The sequence below is a fragment of the Prionailurus bengalensis genome, chromosome D1 (genome assembly GCF_016509475.1).
Source record: "Prionailurus bengalensis isolate Pbe53 chromosome D1, Fcat_Pben_1.1_paternal_pri, whole genome shotgun sequence".
NCBI lineage: Eukaryota > Metazoa > Chordata > Mammalia > Carnivora > Felidae > Prionailurus > Prionailurus bengalensis.
Genome location: NC_057346.1, coordinates 103611046 through 103626027, shown reverse-complemented (window position 1 = coordinate 103626027; position 14982 = coordinate 103611046). Strand labels below are relative to the sequence as shown.

The window sequence follows — 14982 nt, the reverse complement described above, 5'->3', positions numbered from 1 at the left end:
TGAAAGTTATTTATTTATTTTGGAAGTTTATTTATTTTGGAAGTTTAACTCTTTCTTTAAACGTTTATTTATTTTTGAGAGAGAGGTAGAGTGCAAGTGGGGGAGGGGCAGAGAGAGAGGGAGAGGCAGAATCCGAAGCAGGCTCCAGGCTCTGAGCTGTCAGAGCAGAGCCCGATGCGAGACTAGAACTCACAAGCTGTGAGATCCTGACCTGAGCCGAAGTCGGAGGCCCAACCAACTGAGCCACCCAGGTGCCCCTGGAAGCTTAACTCTTAATCTCCTTTATCCCTTCCATCCATCCTCCTATCCACCTCCTCTTTTGGCAACCACCAGATCCCTACATTTGAGTCAGCTTTTTTTTTGTCGCTTCTTGTCTCTTTTTTTTTATCCTTTGTTTCTCAAATTCCACATATGACTGAATCCACACATGACATATTACTGGCCATACTGCACCTAGATTACTGGAGTGATGTCATTTCTTATTCAAACGTCTCTCATCTGGAAAAGAAAATCGTATGTTCACATATGTGATACCTGAACAAGGATGGCCAAAGGGGCCTTAAAATTTTGGAGCCCTGTTTTTAATCAACCTTATAACTTTATGTCTTATTTAGTCTACCATGTGGCAACGCATACCTCTATGTAAACCGTGGCACACATAAGCTCATGAAGAGAAGCATATGCAAGAATCCCATATGTGCACAGACACAAAGGAATGGGGAATTTGCTAAAGGTGTTGGATGCAGTGTTTTCTAATTTTAAAAAGTTTGAGTAGTAAATTTAGATATCAGAATATAAATTTGTGTCCGACATTATTTTTTTCTCTAGGTGAAAAACTATTGGGGCACCGGGTGGCTCAGTTGCTTAAGTTTCCATCTCTTGATTTTGGCTCAAGTCATGATCTTATGGTTCGTGAGCTCAAGCCCTGCATTGGTCTCAGCCCTGACAGTGTGCAGTTTTCTTGGGATTATCTCTCTCTTCCTCTCTCTCTTCCCCTCCACTGCTTGTGGGCGTGCACGCTCTCTCTCACAAAGTAAATAAATAAACTGGAAAAGAAAGAAAAACAATTTCAAGAGACCAAAATCAAGAAAAACATGACAAAAATTTTAATTTAAATCCAAATTAGTTAACATATAGTGTAATAATGATTTCAGGAATAGAATTTAGTGATTCATCACTTACCTATAACACCCCAATACTCATCCCAACAAGTGCCCATCACCCATTTAGCCCATCCCCCCACCCGACACCCTTTGAGCAACCCTGAGTTTGTTCTCTGTATTTAAGAGTTTCTTATGGTTTTTCTCCCTCTCTCTTTTTATCTTATTTTTACTTCCCTTCCCCTACGTTAATCTGTTTTATTTCTTAAATTCCACATATGAGTGAAAGCATATGATGTTTGTTTTTCTCTGACTGATTTATTTCACTTAGCGTAATACACTAACTCTAGTTCCATCCATGTTGTTGCAAATGGCAAGATTTCATTCTCTTTCATCGCTGAGTAGCATACCACATCTTTTTTTTATCCATTCATCTGTCGATGGACATTGGGGCTCTTTCCAAATTGGCTATTGTCAATAGTACTGCTATAAACATTGGGGTGCAATAACATAAATTTTTAAATAAAGTTATATGCTTTGGGGGGCACGTTTATTCAGATCTATAAACATACAATATATCAAAGGAATTAATTTTTCTATCTTCAGGAGTGTGTGGTAAACAGGATGTTCAAAGGATCATTTTCAAAAGCAAGAAGACCAAAATACAAGGGAAGAAAATGGTCAGTGGATAATAAAGACATTTTAAAAAATTTTCCATGCAGGGCTACCAACTTTTCAACTTTTTAAGATAGATACACTCAGTATGATAGTGTTATCTATTTTTCTGTCTGGAAATACTATGGGATGGCTAGTGCCCCTCTGTTAGTTTCATATGAGCTACATCGTGTCTTCTGCTCCCCTACTCGCTCCCTCCTCTTCACTCGCACTGAGTTCTCTACTGTTGTCAACGCTCAGAAAGCCCCCTCACTTCCCTCGAGTCTTTGCTTAAATGTTACTGTATCATAGTCACCCCACCCCCATGGACACTGTGCCCAATTTACTTTATTCTTCATGGCTGTGATCAACTATTTCTATTTATTTCTTTGTTTATTCATTTCTCTAACTACCTAGAATGTGCATTGCACGAGAAGAGTGGATTTGTGTTCCTTACTAACAACTTCATCCCCAATAATTGAGTTATGGCCTGGTTTGTACTAATTTCTCAACAAACATTGGTTAAATTAATGAATAAACTACTCGTTTGAGTCCAGCAGTAACTATGTCTGAACCATGGATAATTATAGTTGATTACCCATTATATAGTTCTTTAGAAAGGAATTTTAGAGCATTTCATAAGATGCCATTTTCTTTTTTCTTTTTTTAACATTCTCTCATTCTCTATTTACATTTCCCACTTTTGGACAAATAACTTTTTGGAAACCACACTGTCAAACAGATCATATAAAAACCATGTTAATTCTTTTCTATGAGGAATTTCTCACTAAATGAAAAATAACACATGAAATACATTACATTTAGTGAAGTGTAATAACAAAACCTGATACTGCAAAAAGTTTCCTAGCTGACTCAATTTGCAAAATTTCTTGATAAATGATGATTATTCAATCAACTCCAATGATTCTAAACATCCATAGAAAATGTAAGTATGGAAATTCTTTACAACAATATTACATATCCTACCTTAATGTGCTAATATAATAGATAATAATGCTGTATTTTATTGGCTTTTAGGAGAGGTATTTTTATAAGAAGCCTACCAAAAGGAATATATACCCACCTTCCTTTTCTATCTCTATAATTTTAGAAACACTCAACTTCTCAAGATTTGTGAAACTGCTTGAATGTCCTAAGATGTCTGTGTGGTGCAACAAAAATAACTAGCTCTGCTCTCACCGCTGTTGTTTCACACAGTGTTGGAAGTTCTTGCATCAGCAATCAGACAACAAAGTGAAATCAAAGGCAACAAAATTGGCAAAGATGAAGTCAAACCTTCACTTGTTGCAGATGACATGATACTCTACATGGAAAACCCGGCAAAATCCACTAAAAGTCTGCCAGAACCGATACGTGAATTCAGCAAAGTCGCAGGGTACAAAATTAATGTACAGAAATCAGTTGCATTCTTATACACTAATAATGAAGCAACAGAAAGTCAAAGAAACTGATCCCATTCACAACTGCACCAAGAATCATAAAATACCTAGGAATGAACCTAACCAAAGATGTAAAAGATCTGTATGCTGAAAACTATAGAAAGCTTATGAAGGAAATTGAAGAAGATACAAAGAAATGGAAAAACATTCCGTGCTCATGGATTGGAAGAATAAATATTGTTAAAATGTCAATACTACCTGAAGCAATCTACACATTCAATGCAACCCCAATCAAAATTGCACCAGCATTCTTCTCGAAGCTAGAACAAGCAATCCTAAAATTTGTATGGAACCACAAAAGACCCCTAATAGCCAAGGTAATATTGAAGAAGAAAACCAAAGCATGAGGCATCACAATCTCAGACTTTAGCCTCTACTACCAAGCTGTAATCATCGAGACAGTATGATATTGGCACAAAAAACAGGCACATAGACCAATGGAATACAATAGAGACTCCAGAGTTGAACCCACAAATATATGGCCAACTCATCTTTGACAAAGCAGGAAAGAACATCCAATGGAAAAAAGACAGCCTCTTTAACAAATGGTGCTGGGAGAACTGGACAGCAATATGCAGAATGAAACTAGATCACTTTCTTACACCATTCACAAAGGTAAACTCAAAATGGATGAAGGACCTGAATGTGAGACAGGAAACCATTAAACCCTAAAGGAGAAAGCAGGAAAAAACCTCTCTGACCTCAGCTGCAGAAATTTCTTACTTGACACATCTCCAAAGGCAAGGGAATTAAAAGCAAAAATGAGGGGCGCCTGGGTGGCGCAGTCGGTTAAGCATCCGACTTCAGCCAGGTCACAATCTCGCGGTCCGTGAGTTCGAGCCCCGCATCAGGCTCTGGGCTGATGGCTCGGATCCTGGAGCCTGTTTCCGATTCTGTGTCTCCCTCTCTCTCTGCCCCTCCCCCGTTCATGCTCTGTCTCTCTCTGTCCCCAAAATAAATAAACGTTGAAAAAAAATTTAAAAAAAAAAAGCAAAAATGAACTATTGGGACCTCATCAAGATAAAAAGCTTCTTCACTGCAAAGGAAACAATCAACAAAACTAAAAGGCAACCGATGGAATGGGGAAGATATTTGCAAATGACATATCGGAAAAGGGCTAGTATCCAAAATCTATAAAGAACTCACCACACTCCACACCCAAAAACCAAATAATCAGTGAAGAAATGGGCAGAAGACATGAATAGACACTTCTCTAAAGAAGACATCCAGATGGCCAACAGACACATGAAATGATGCTCAACGTCACTCCTCATCAGGGAAATACAAATCAAAACCACACTGAGATACCACCTCACGCAGGTCAGAGTGGCTAAAATGAACAAATCAGGAGACTACAGATGCTGGCGAGGATGTGGAGAATGGGAACCCTCTTGCACTGTTGGTGGGAATGCAAACTGGTGCAGCCACTCTGGAAAACAGTGTGGAGGTTCCTCAAAAAATTAAAAATAGAACTACCCTATGACCCAGCAATTATACAACTAGGAAATTATCCAAAGGATATAGGAGTGCTGATTCATAGAGACACTTGTACCCCAATGTTTATAGCAGCACTTTCAACAATAGCCAAATTATGGAAAAAGCCTAAAGGTTCATCAACTGATGAATGGATAAAGAAGACGTGGTTCATATATACAATGGAATACTACTTGACAATGAGAAAGAATGAAATCTGGCCATTTGTAGCAATGTAGATGGAACTGGAGGGTATTATGCTAAGTGAAATAAGTCAGGCAGAGAAAGACAGATACCATATGTTTTCACTCGTATGTGGATCTTGAGAAACAACAGAAGATCATGGGAGGGGGAAGGGGGAAAATAAAAGTTACAGAGAGGGAGGGAGGCAAACCATAAGAAACTCTTAAATACTGAGAAGAAACTGAGGGTTGATGGGGGGGTGGGGGAGAAGGGAAAGTGGGTGATGGGCATTGAGGAGGACACCTGTTGGGATGAGCACTGGGTGTTGTATGGAAACCAATTTGACAATAAATTATTATATATATATATATATATATACACACACACACACACACATACACACACACACACACATCAGTCAGTGCTACAGAAGCTAAACATGAGAGAGGCATGGTCTGCCTGGGATCAGGGATCATCTGTGACTTTACTAGGTGGCCTTTTTCTAAAGGACTTTTGTTTAGTAAATAAACTAAGGTTGGCAAATAAATAAATGAATAAATAAATAAATAAACAAAAACATTTTAAGTTCTCTGAAAGAATACACTCAGATTGGTTTTATTTCTTTCTTACGTGTTTGTAGAATTTACTGGTAAATATATCTATACTTAGAATTTTTTTGGAGAGAAAGTTTGAATTTCAGATCCAATTAAAAAAATACAGGGCTACTGAGATTTTCTAAAAAAAAATATATATATATATATATATGAATATATGGATATATCTGGGTCTGAAGTCTATAAAAATGGTAGGTCCTTTTCTGGAACCATTTCTTAATAATTACTTTACATATAACATTACATTTAAAAAGATTTTAAAGTTTCAAAAAAGTTTCTGAGATATTACAGTCAAGTCCCACATACCTCTCACCCAGTTTCCCCTAATGGTAGCATCTTCCCTTATCATAATACATAAGTCAAAACTAAGAAGCCATCATTGATACACTACTATTCTCTAAAATTCAAGAATTTACTTAGATTATTATTTTTTAACTAATATCATTGTGCTCTTACAGGGTCTGACCCTGGATACAACACTGCATATATTGTCCTGTCTCGTTAGTCTCCTCTGATCTGTGACAGTGTCTCAGTTCTTCCTGTATTTTTCACTACATTAATAGCTTTGAGAAGTACTACTCAGGTATTTTGTAGAAAGTCTTTCAATTTGCATTCACCTGATCTTTTTGTCATGGTTACAAGGAGGTTTGGTCTTTGAGAAACAGTGACAAGTCCCATTCTTATCACCTCCTATCAGGGGACATATATTACTTACATGACTTGTCACTGAGGATCTTAATCTTGGTCATCTAAACAAGATATGTTTTCTTGGTGCTTCAGATAATGCTACCTTTCTCCCCCTGCAAATTCTACACTTTAGAAACATACACTAAGTTCAGGTCATGGTCATGGTGGAAGGGACTACACTCCACCTCCTAGGGGAAACTTAAATATATTATTTAGGGTTTTTCTATAAGAAAACTTTACTTACTTAATTTCTTACTTACGTCAGTATGTACTTACATTGATCTGCTTTAAAATTTGGGGTACAGTTTGTACTATATTATTTATTTTATTGTTCAGATCACTCCATCTTTGACCATTGGGGTCACTTGCAGTTTTACTCTTGTTTCTTTGTGAGCTGCTCAATCTTTCTGTTTTTTGAACTCCTCCTTACTTTCTGGAACTATAAAACATTCCAGGCTCCTGTTGTGCTATTCCGGTCCCAATCCAGTCATCAGCTCTTTCTCCAAAGAGTCCAGCTCACTCTCCAGTGAAACTCAAATGAACCCAAACCCTCCAGCCTTCTTTCCTTTAACTGGAAAATGAAATAACAACTAGCTACAAGAGGCTAAGGACCTTCCTAAATTTTCTGAGGCATCTTGGGGTAGGGATTGTGTGCATATAAGTTCTCTTTTAGTCTGTCGGTTCCTGTTCTAAGTCCCTGCCTTTTTCTTACTTGTTCATCACTTCAAGAACCACACCTCCTCCTGAGCCGTTTTTTCCCCTGTGTCTACACTGCTTTTCCCCAAGGTGACATAAACTACTCATCCTCCTTCATTCTTCCAGAGAACCATATACACAGTAACCTTGTACTCAGACAACATGGAGGGGAAGTGAAGCCCAGATCGATGAACTGCTGCAAAGTAAATATTTGATATAAAACTGACCTTCAGGTTCATGAAGCATCATCTACTGTCAAACATCTCCTCCCAGCCAACTCTCTCCTAAAACCTTGGCTTCCCACCATGTTGTTAGCCTCTGTCCATCTTCTCTCTTTTCAGAGTTGAAAGTCTCAAAGCCTTATCTCTCTCGCTTCTCTAGGAAAAGACAATATGCATTTACTCCATCATACAGGTTGGGACAATACTTAGAAACTATGTAAACCAAAGAAAAATCATGGACTAGATTGTAGAGTACACCGTTATGAGATTTGTCACCCCACCATCCAACCAAAACCACTCAAAGTCATCCACCAACTTCATATCACTATGACGTATTGCCAGTTCTAAGTCTTGACATTGTTTAATCTACCAGCAGATTTGACACGTCTGTTCCCTACTGATGCATTTCTCATCACTTGGTTTCCAGGACACCACTCACCTTTGTTGGCTCCTCATCTCTTTGGCCTTTCATTGAGAAAGTTCCAGGTGTCGGTCCTTGAAACACTTTGCTTCTCTCTACCTACATTCTCTTACCTATGTTCTCATTCTCACGGTTTAAATACCATCTACATGCTGAAAATTCCAAATTTGTACCTCTGCTCCAGTGCTAAAACTTTCCTGGTGGTATCCAAGAGGCATCTCAAGCTTTGTATGCTCCAGTGAAATTCAAGCCCCCTTCTCACTCAAATCTCCTGTTATCATGCCTGCCATACCTCACATAGTAGCCATCTTATCCTTCTAGTTGCTTAGGCAGCTAGGCTACCATTTTTTTTTCACATTCCACGTCCAATACATCATCATATCATGTCACTGCATTATTTCAAACATAGTAAAAAACAATCCGGCCAACTTGGAAGAATATAATACTATGTATGATTTGGAAGAAACCAAAATAAGCAATTAAGCAAATAAAATGTAATTTAAGAGATTTATTTAAATGTCTGAAGAAGATAAGAGCAGATAAGAGATAAAAAGCTATTTTAGATGGTGTGATTGAGAAAAGGGCTCTTAATGAAGCAGTGTGAGATCTAGGAAAAGGACTTTCCACTAGGGCAAAAACAAGCCAAAGACACAGTTTTGGAGACAGAGTAGAAGTTCAGATTCAGTTCCTAATTGTGTGGCAGTATACTGGCTTTCCTCAAGGAACATTTTTTTTAAATTCCAGACTATTGAGATTTCAGCTAAGCACATTGCCTTTCAGGCAGAGGTAAAATTTTGTGGTTGGTTTATCATTGATTTTTTTGTGGTCTTATGACTGAACTCTTGCCAGTGGAATGTACTCAGAGGTAATGTGAACAGCTATTATATCACTTTCTTGAAAAGAAATTATATTTCCTTCAACCCATCCCTTTCTCCTTTCCTGCAGGTAGAATAGTTATGATAAGGACAGAATTTCAACACTCTGCAAGATGACAGAGAGAGGCTGTGTGGACTGAACTTGGCCCAGAATGACTGATGGGTGCCATGTCCAGAGAGTTCATATTTATCCTACCACAGGTATCCACCATTTGAAATGAATTGGTATTGTATTTAAGCCACTGTGTTTTGGCTTTCTTTGTTATAGCAGTTTAATCTAATTTCCAATTGTGATAGATGAACTATGGACACAAATTCTTTGCAGTTGTTTCCCTCAAGAGATGGAGTCTTCCATGCCCGATCCATGCTTGCATCGGGGCCAGCCCTTTGACATCATGGATTAGGATAATGTGGCAGAGAAAATCTTGTGTGAGTTTGGAGTCTAGACTTCAAGAAACCCTTCAGTTTTACTTTCACACTGAAAATATTATGTAAGAAAGCAGGTCCAACCTCTGGAAGACGAAAGAGCATGTGGAGAAAAGGGAGAGAATAACCAGAATCAAGGGTCAGAAACGTGAGTAATGCCATGTTGAGCCTTTCAGCCCACTGACTGTGCAGCAGATATGCAACCGCATGAGTGAGCCCACGTGCAAGTAGCAAAGCCACTGTCCCTGTGCTGAGAGTATCCTCAGGATGGCAAGGAATGTGAACAGATAGGAGGTCAAGATAACTATAAGGGCAAAACGGACTTAGAAATCCACTAATTAAAGAGCACAATCTCATTTACGTAGATGTCACAGCAGGAAAGAGCCAGGATTGAGGGGCTATCACAGAAAAAGTAATGGACCACATCAGAATGGCGAGGAGATTGGTGAAGAATGGCGAAGAAAGAGAGGCCGAAGGTGACTCCAGTGTGGATGGCAAATTCAGCAAGCCCCAAACGTACCAGCCTACCGCCATTTGAGCACACACATGATGGTGGTCAGAGCGGCGGGTGTCAAGTAAGCGCTGACACTCTACACACGAAAGCTACCAGCAAGCAGTCTACGGTGGCAAAAGCCAGAAGGAAGAACCTTCGAGCACCGCATACGTCATAGGAGATGACTTCCTCCTCTGTGAGAAAACCTCCATCACCGTAGGAGTGACAGCAGAAGACTTAACACATTCCACCAGACAAAAGTTAGGTAGGAACAAAAAGCTAAAAGAGACCCATGTATACAGAGAACAAACTGGTGGTTGCCAGTGGAGAGCCATGTGGGGGAAGGGCAAAATAGGTGAAGGGGGTGGGCGATTCAGTCTTCCAGGAATGGAACGAATATGTCACAAGGATAGAAGGTGCAGCCCAGGGAATACAGTCAATGGTATTGTAATGGTGCTGCATGGGGACAGGCTGTAGCTACAATTGTGAGCAGAGCATAATGCATAGAGTTGTTGAATCACTGTGGTGTATGCTTGAAACTAATGTAACATTTTGTGCTAGCTACTTTTCCATTAAAAAATAAGAATTTTTGCCATGAAAAAAAACAAACAAAAAAACTTGAGGCAGATGTTTAAATCAGCTTTATTTGTAATCACAAAACACTAGCACCAACACAAATGTTCTTCAACTAAGAATTAGATAAACCATCAGTAACAACCAGATAGTAAAATTCTACTCCGCAGTAAAAATATTCTCCTTTGATACAGGAAACAATACAGATGGGCCTCAAATGCTAAGTGAAAAATTATAGACCTACGCAGTACATGTTCTAAGATTATGGGTAAGGACACTCTAGAAAAGGCGACTTTATTTGGACAAAAGAGTTTATGGGTTTCCAGGGGCAGTGAGTGGAGAATGGGTTTACACAGAGAGGTTTGTATGAATTTTTTTAGGTGATAGTGCTTACTTGACATGAATCTGACAATATTCCTAAAACTATATGCTAAGATTGTGGATGTTACTGTATGGAAATCATGCATTAATTATAAACTGACAAAAATAACAAGTAATACAAAAACGTGTGTGTTCAGTGAAAATAACCAGAGTGGCTCCCACAGGCTGTTTAATTGCTTCCATCCTGAGAAGGTGGGATGAGGTGCCGGAAATGTTCTCCCAGGGGAAATTCCCAGAGAAGCTCTGTGTCTCTATAATTCTCTCCACATCCCCATGTATTAGCCAATGAAATCCCTAGATGACTCCACATGACATCATTGTAGAGGCACCAGTCTACATGCTGAACCCATTTGGTGATCATTTATTCATATGAATGTTAAACTTGCTAGTGCACAGAAGTCTTATCGGGGATTCTCTATCAGCCTGCAACCACATTCAGGAGAAACACCCCAAGAGAAAAATCACATCGATTGACTTCAAAAATGATAATTTCTTACTGAGATGTTTTACAGACCCTCCCTGCTTGTTATTTACAGACACAAGTCTGTGAATTATGTAAGAGGTAATCTTATCATCTTTATTTTACAAATAAGGAGGAAGCCAGTGATTCCTCTAAGGACACAGAAGGAATGCATGGTAGGTTCAGAAATTGAACCATATTAATATGCTTTCCTCCATTTTTCCCTGCCTCAGAGACCTTGGAACCTTATGACCATGTCTTGAGAGAGCTCCTGTAGTAAGATTTATGCATTATCCTATGGCTGAGATTCTGATTCAGACCCGCTACTCATCATTGGCTCTTCCTGTTCACCCAGAAGACAGGTAAGCATCCATATTCCGTAAACATTTTTAATAACAAGTGTCATCTATGCAAAAGCAGTAGGGCAGCTCTGCTTACTTTGAGTTATTCGAGAACAGAAATCGATGTTTTCAATGTTTTTCCAAACTACGGAGGTGAGACTGGCATATACATGTCAAAATTTCCTTCAGAAGGGAGTTTATTGATACTTAAGGAACATCGTCCTGCTTTGCTAAAGATATGAACAAAACAGCCACAGATGATTCTCTAATTGATCGAGTGGTGATTTCATCCTGGTCACTCAATGCTGGCCTCTCAGTGGACACAAACAAGCAAGAGCAAGAGTGAAATAATCTTTAAACTACAAAATCCCTCATATGAATTAACAAGATCCCCTATAATTTCCCTATAACTTTCCCCTATAATTTCAAGCTTATCGTCACCAGTACAACCACAGATGTTGACAGCGAATGGCTAAAAGCAGAGCCTTTTGGTTACACAGAAATTGGATTTAACTCTTGAATCTTGACTCTTTCCCATGCTAGCTGTGTATTTTAGAGCATTGCATAACTTCTCAAATCCTCACGCTCCACAATGGTGAAGGAGGCATAATAATACTACCTCCTGTATGCACACACATTTGACATATAAAGCCTTTATTATTGCTCATAGAATGTAGTACAGGCTCCAAGTAGGTACGTGTGTTAAGGTTGGCAAACAATGTCCACAATGTCTAATGTTGGCAAGTAATTCCCTTATTGTACGGGAAATTGTCAAAGTTTAGGAGGAAGATGTGAGTAGTTAGCAGAAGAGGGATGCCCTTCCAAGGCTTCAAGTTTAAGTGAACAGATTTATAGTACTCTTCCTATAGAGGAGTACTGACTATCCCAGCTCCTCAGGCTCCAGGTAGCCCACCATGTGCACCATGCACATGTCTCTCAGACACTTCAGTGGGAAACCACAAACTGATTTTGGACCAGTAGAGACAATGAGCAATCGTAAGTTGAGTTCAATTCAATTTCGTTTCAATACATTTTAGACTGTCATCTTAGGAACCATTCAGTGTGGGTTCAAAAGTTGGTTCAAAGCATGGCTTGTCAACTAATATTCATTTAAATATAAAAAATCGGGGCCTGTGGGTGGGTCAGTCTGTTAAACCTCCAACTTCGGCTCAGGTCATGATCCCATGGTGCACGGGTTCGAGCTCCGCCTTTGGGCTCTGTGCTGACAGCTCAGAGCCTGGAACCTGCTTCGGATTCTGTGTCTCCCTCTCTCTCTGCCCCTCACTTGCTCACACACACTCTCTCTCTCAAAAACAAATAAACATTAGACATTTTTTCAATAAATAAATATAAAAAATTACTCAATGTCCTGTGCATATTTATGTATTAGAGAGAAAGAGCACAAGCAGGCGAGGGGCAGAGAGACAGGAAGAGAATCAACGTGGAGCCTGATGCAAGGGCTCAATCTCATGACCAGAGCGAAAATCAAGAGTCAGACACTCAAGTGACAGCCACCCAGGAACCCCTTGTGCATCATAATTTAAATGACCGTAATAACAAATTAAACTCATGATGTTCTTGAGAGGATGTAAGGAATATACAGATTTTCCAGGACTTACAATGAGCTTATGTTTCAATAACTCCATGGTAAGTTGAAAATATGGTAAGTTGAAAATTTACTTAATACACCTGACTTACTGAACATCATAGCTTAGCCTCTCCTACCTCAAACATACTCTGAGCACTTACATAAGTCTACAGTTGGACAAAATCATCTCACACAAAGTCTGTTTTCTAATAAATATCTCATGTAATGTACTGAAAGTGAACCACAGAGTGGTTGCCAGTGTCTGGGTTGTTGACCCTCATGATTGTGTGGCTGACTGGGGGCTGTGGCTGGTGCCAATGCCTAGCATCATGAGAGTCAAGCCTCACATCAGTAGGCTGGGAAAAGGTCAAAATTCAGAAGTCACAGTTTGATTTGCATCGAATGTGTGTCACTGTTGCACCATCGTAAAGTGGAAAAATCATTAAATCGAATCATCGTAGGTTGGGGACCGTCTGTACCTCTACAGGGTCTGCAGCAGTTCCTGGTGGGTGAGTCATGGGCAAGTACCTGCTTTCACTAGGCTTGGGGGAAGTGAACGGCAAGACATTCCTTCTGGATGAGCCATCTTGATCAAGTTATTTAATTCTCTACGTCTCAGTTTACAGATTTCTAAAACTTTAGAATTGAGGAGATGCTCCATACTTCAGATTCAACAGTTTGCAAATCTACACATCATTAATGCGATAACTTTTGTTGTCAAGCTAATTTTTTTTTTATCTGGAGAAACTTGATATACAAGCTACTGCTCTAATGAAATAACACATACTGTATGTATACGCTTTTCAATATAAGTCTCCTGGTTTATCACCCATTTCTTTCTTCTCATTGCCATAGCGTTTGTGGTTCTCAACACTGATGGATAACAGGACAGAAGTGATGCAGTTCATCTTGCTGGGACTAACCAGTGATGCAGAACTGCAGGTTCCCCTCTTTATCGTGTTCACCCTCATCTAACTCATCACTCTGGTTGGAAACCTGGGGATAATAGTGTTGATTCTGTTGGACTCTCGTCTCCACACTCCCATGTACTTTTTCCTCAGTAACCTGTCTCTGGTGGACCTTTGTTGCTCTACAGCTGTCACTCCCAAGGTCATGGCTGGATTACTTATAAGAGACAAGGTCATCTCCTACAATGCATGTGCTGCTCAGATGTTCTTTTTTGCAGCCTTTGCCACTGTGGAGAGTTACCTGTTGGCTTCAATGGCCTATGACCGCTATGCAGCAGTGTGCAAACCCCTCCATTACACCACCACCATGACGACAGGTGTGTGTGCACGTCTGGCAATAGGTTCCTACACCTGTGGTTTCCTGAATGCCTCTATCCACATTGGAGACACGTTCAGTCTCTCCTTTTGTATGTCCAATGTGATTCATCATTTTTTCTGTGATGTGCCTGCAGTCATGGTTCTTTCTTGCTCTGATAGACGTGTCAGTGAGCTGGTTCTTGTTTATGTAGTGAGCTTCAACAGCTTTTTTGCTCTCATGGTCATCTTGATTTCCTACATATTCATATTTATCACCATCCTAAAGATGCACTCATCTACGGGATATCAGAAGGCTTTATCTACCTGTGCTTCTCACCTCTCTGCAGTCTCCATCTTCTATGGGACACTCATTTTTATGTACTTACAGCCCAGTTCCAGCCATTCCATGGACACAGACAAAATGGCATCTGTGTTCTACACCACGGTCATCCCCATGCTGAACCCTGTGGTCTATAGCCTGAGGAACAAAGAGGTTAAGAGTGCACTCATGAAGGTCGTTTCAGAGGCAAAATTATCTTTAAGATTGTGATTTTTTAACATTGTACAACGTACACTAATCTAATTTCATTAAGACCACCGTTAAATTAAGTTTCTGAAGCGATATCTTTGCTTATTCAATGCCTCTTATCCTGAAGGAAAAAAACATATGTCCGGAAATGTAATAACCTGAACAAGAATGATTAAGATGTCTCAGTTCCTGGGTGCCTGGGTGACTCAGGCATTAAGCATGTGACTTCTGCTCAGGTCATGATCTCAGGGTTCTTGAGTTGGAGCCCCAGATCGGGTGAGCTGGAGCCACGTCTTGGGTGAGCTGGAGTCCCACTTAAGTGAGCTCTGCTTCTCTTTCTCTGCCCTTTGCTCACTGGCTCCCCATCTCTCTCTGTCAAAAAAAAAATCGTCTGGGGACTACTTGTAAAAGCAGGTATTGATTTATTCATTTATTCTACATGAATTTGTTTCTACCACATCAATGCAGAAACACATAAAATAGGGACACAAATGAGACCATGAACAGAAGGGCACATATCCTTATGTGCCCATGAGGATACA

The 14982-nt window shown here is 39.7% G+C and overlaps 1 protein-coding gene and 1 pseudogene across 1 annotated transcript; one reads left to right on the top strand and one right to left on the bottom strand.

Annotated features, from left to right (window-relative positions):
* Positions 1–8950: 8950 nt before the first annotated feature.
* LOC122484359 lies at positions 8951–9638 on the bottom strand (annotated as a pseudogene).
* A 3884-nt stretch (positions 9639–13522) lies between these two features.
* Positions 13523–14461, top strand: LOC122482819 (olfactory receptor 5B3-like). The gene is given in 1 exon segment (XM_043579115.1): positions 13523–14461. A coding segment is annotated over 1 exon segment (939 nt).
* Positions 14462–14982: the final 521 nt, after the last annotated feature.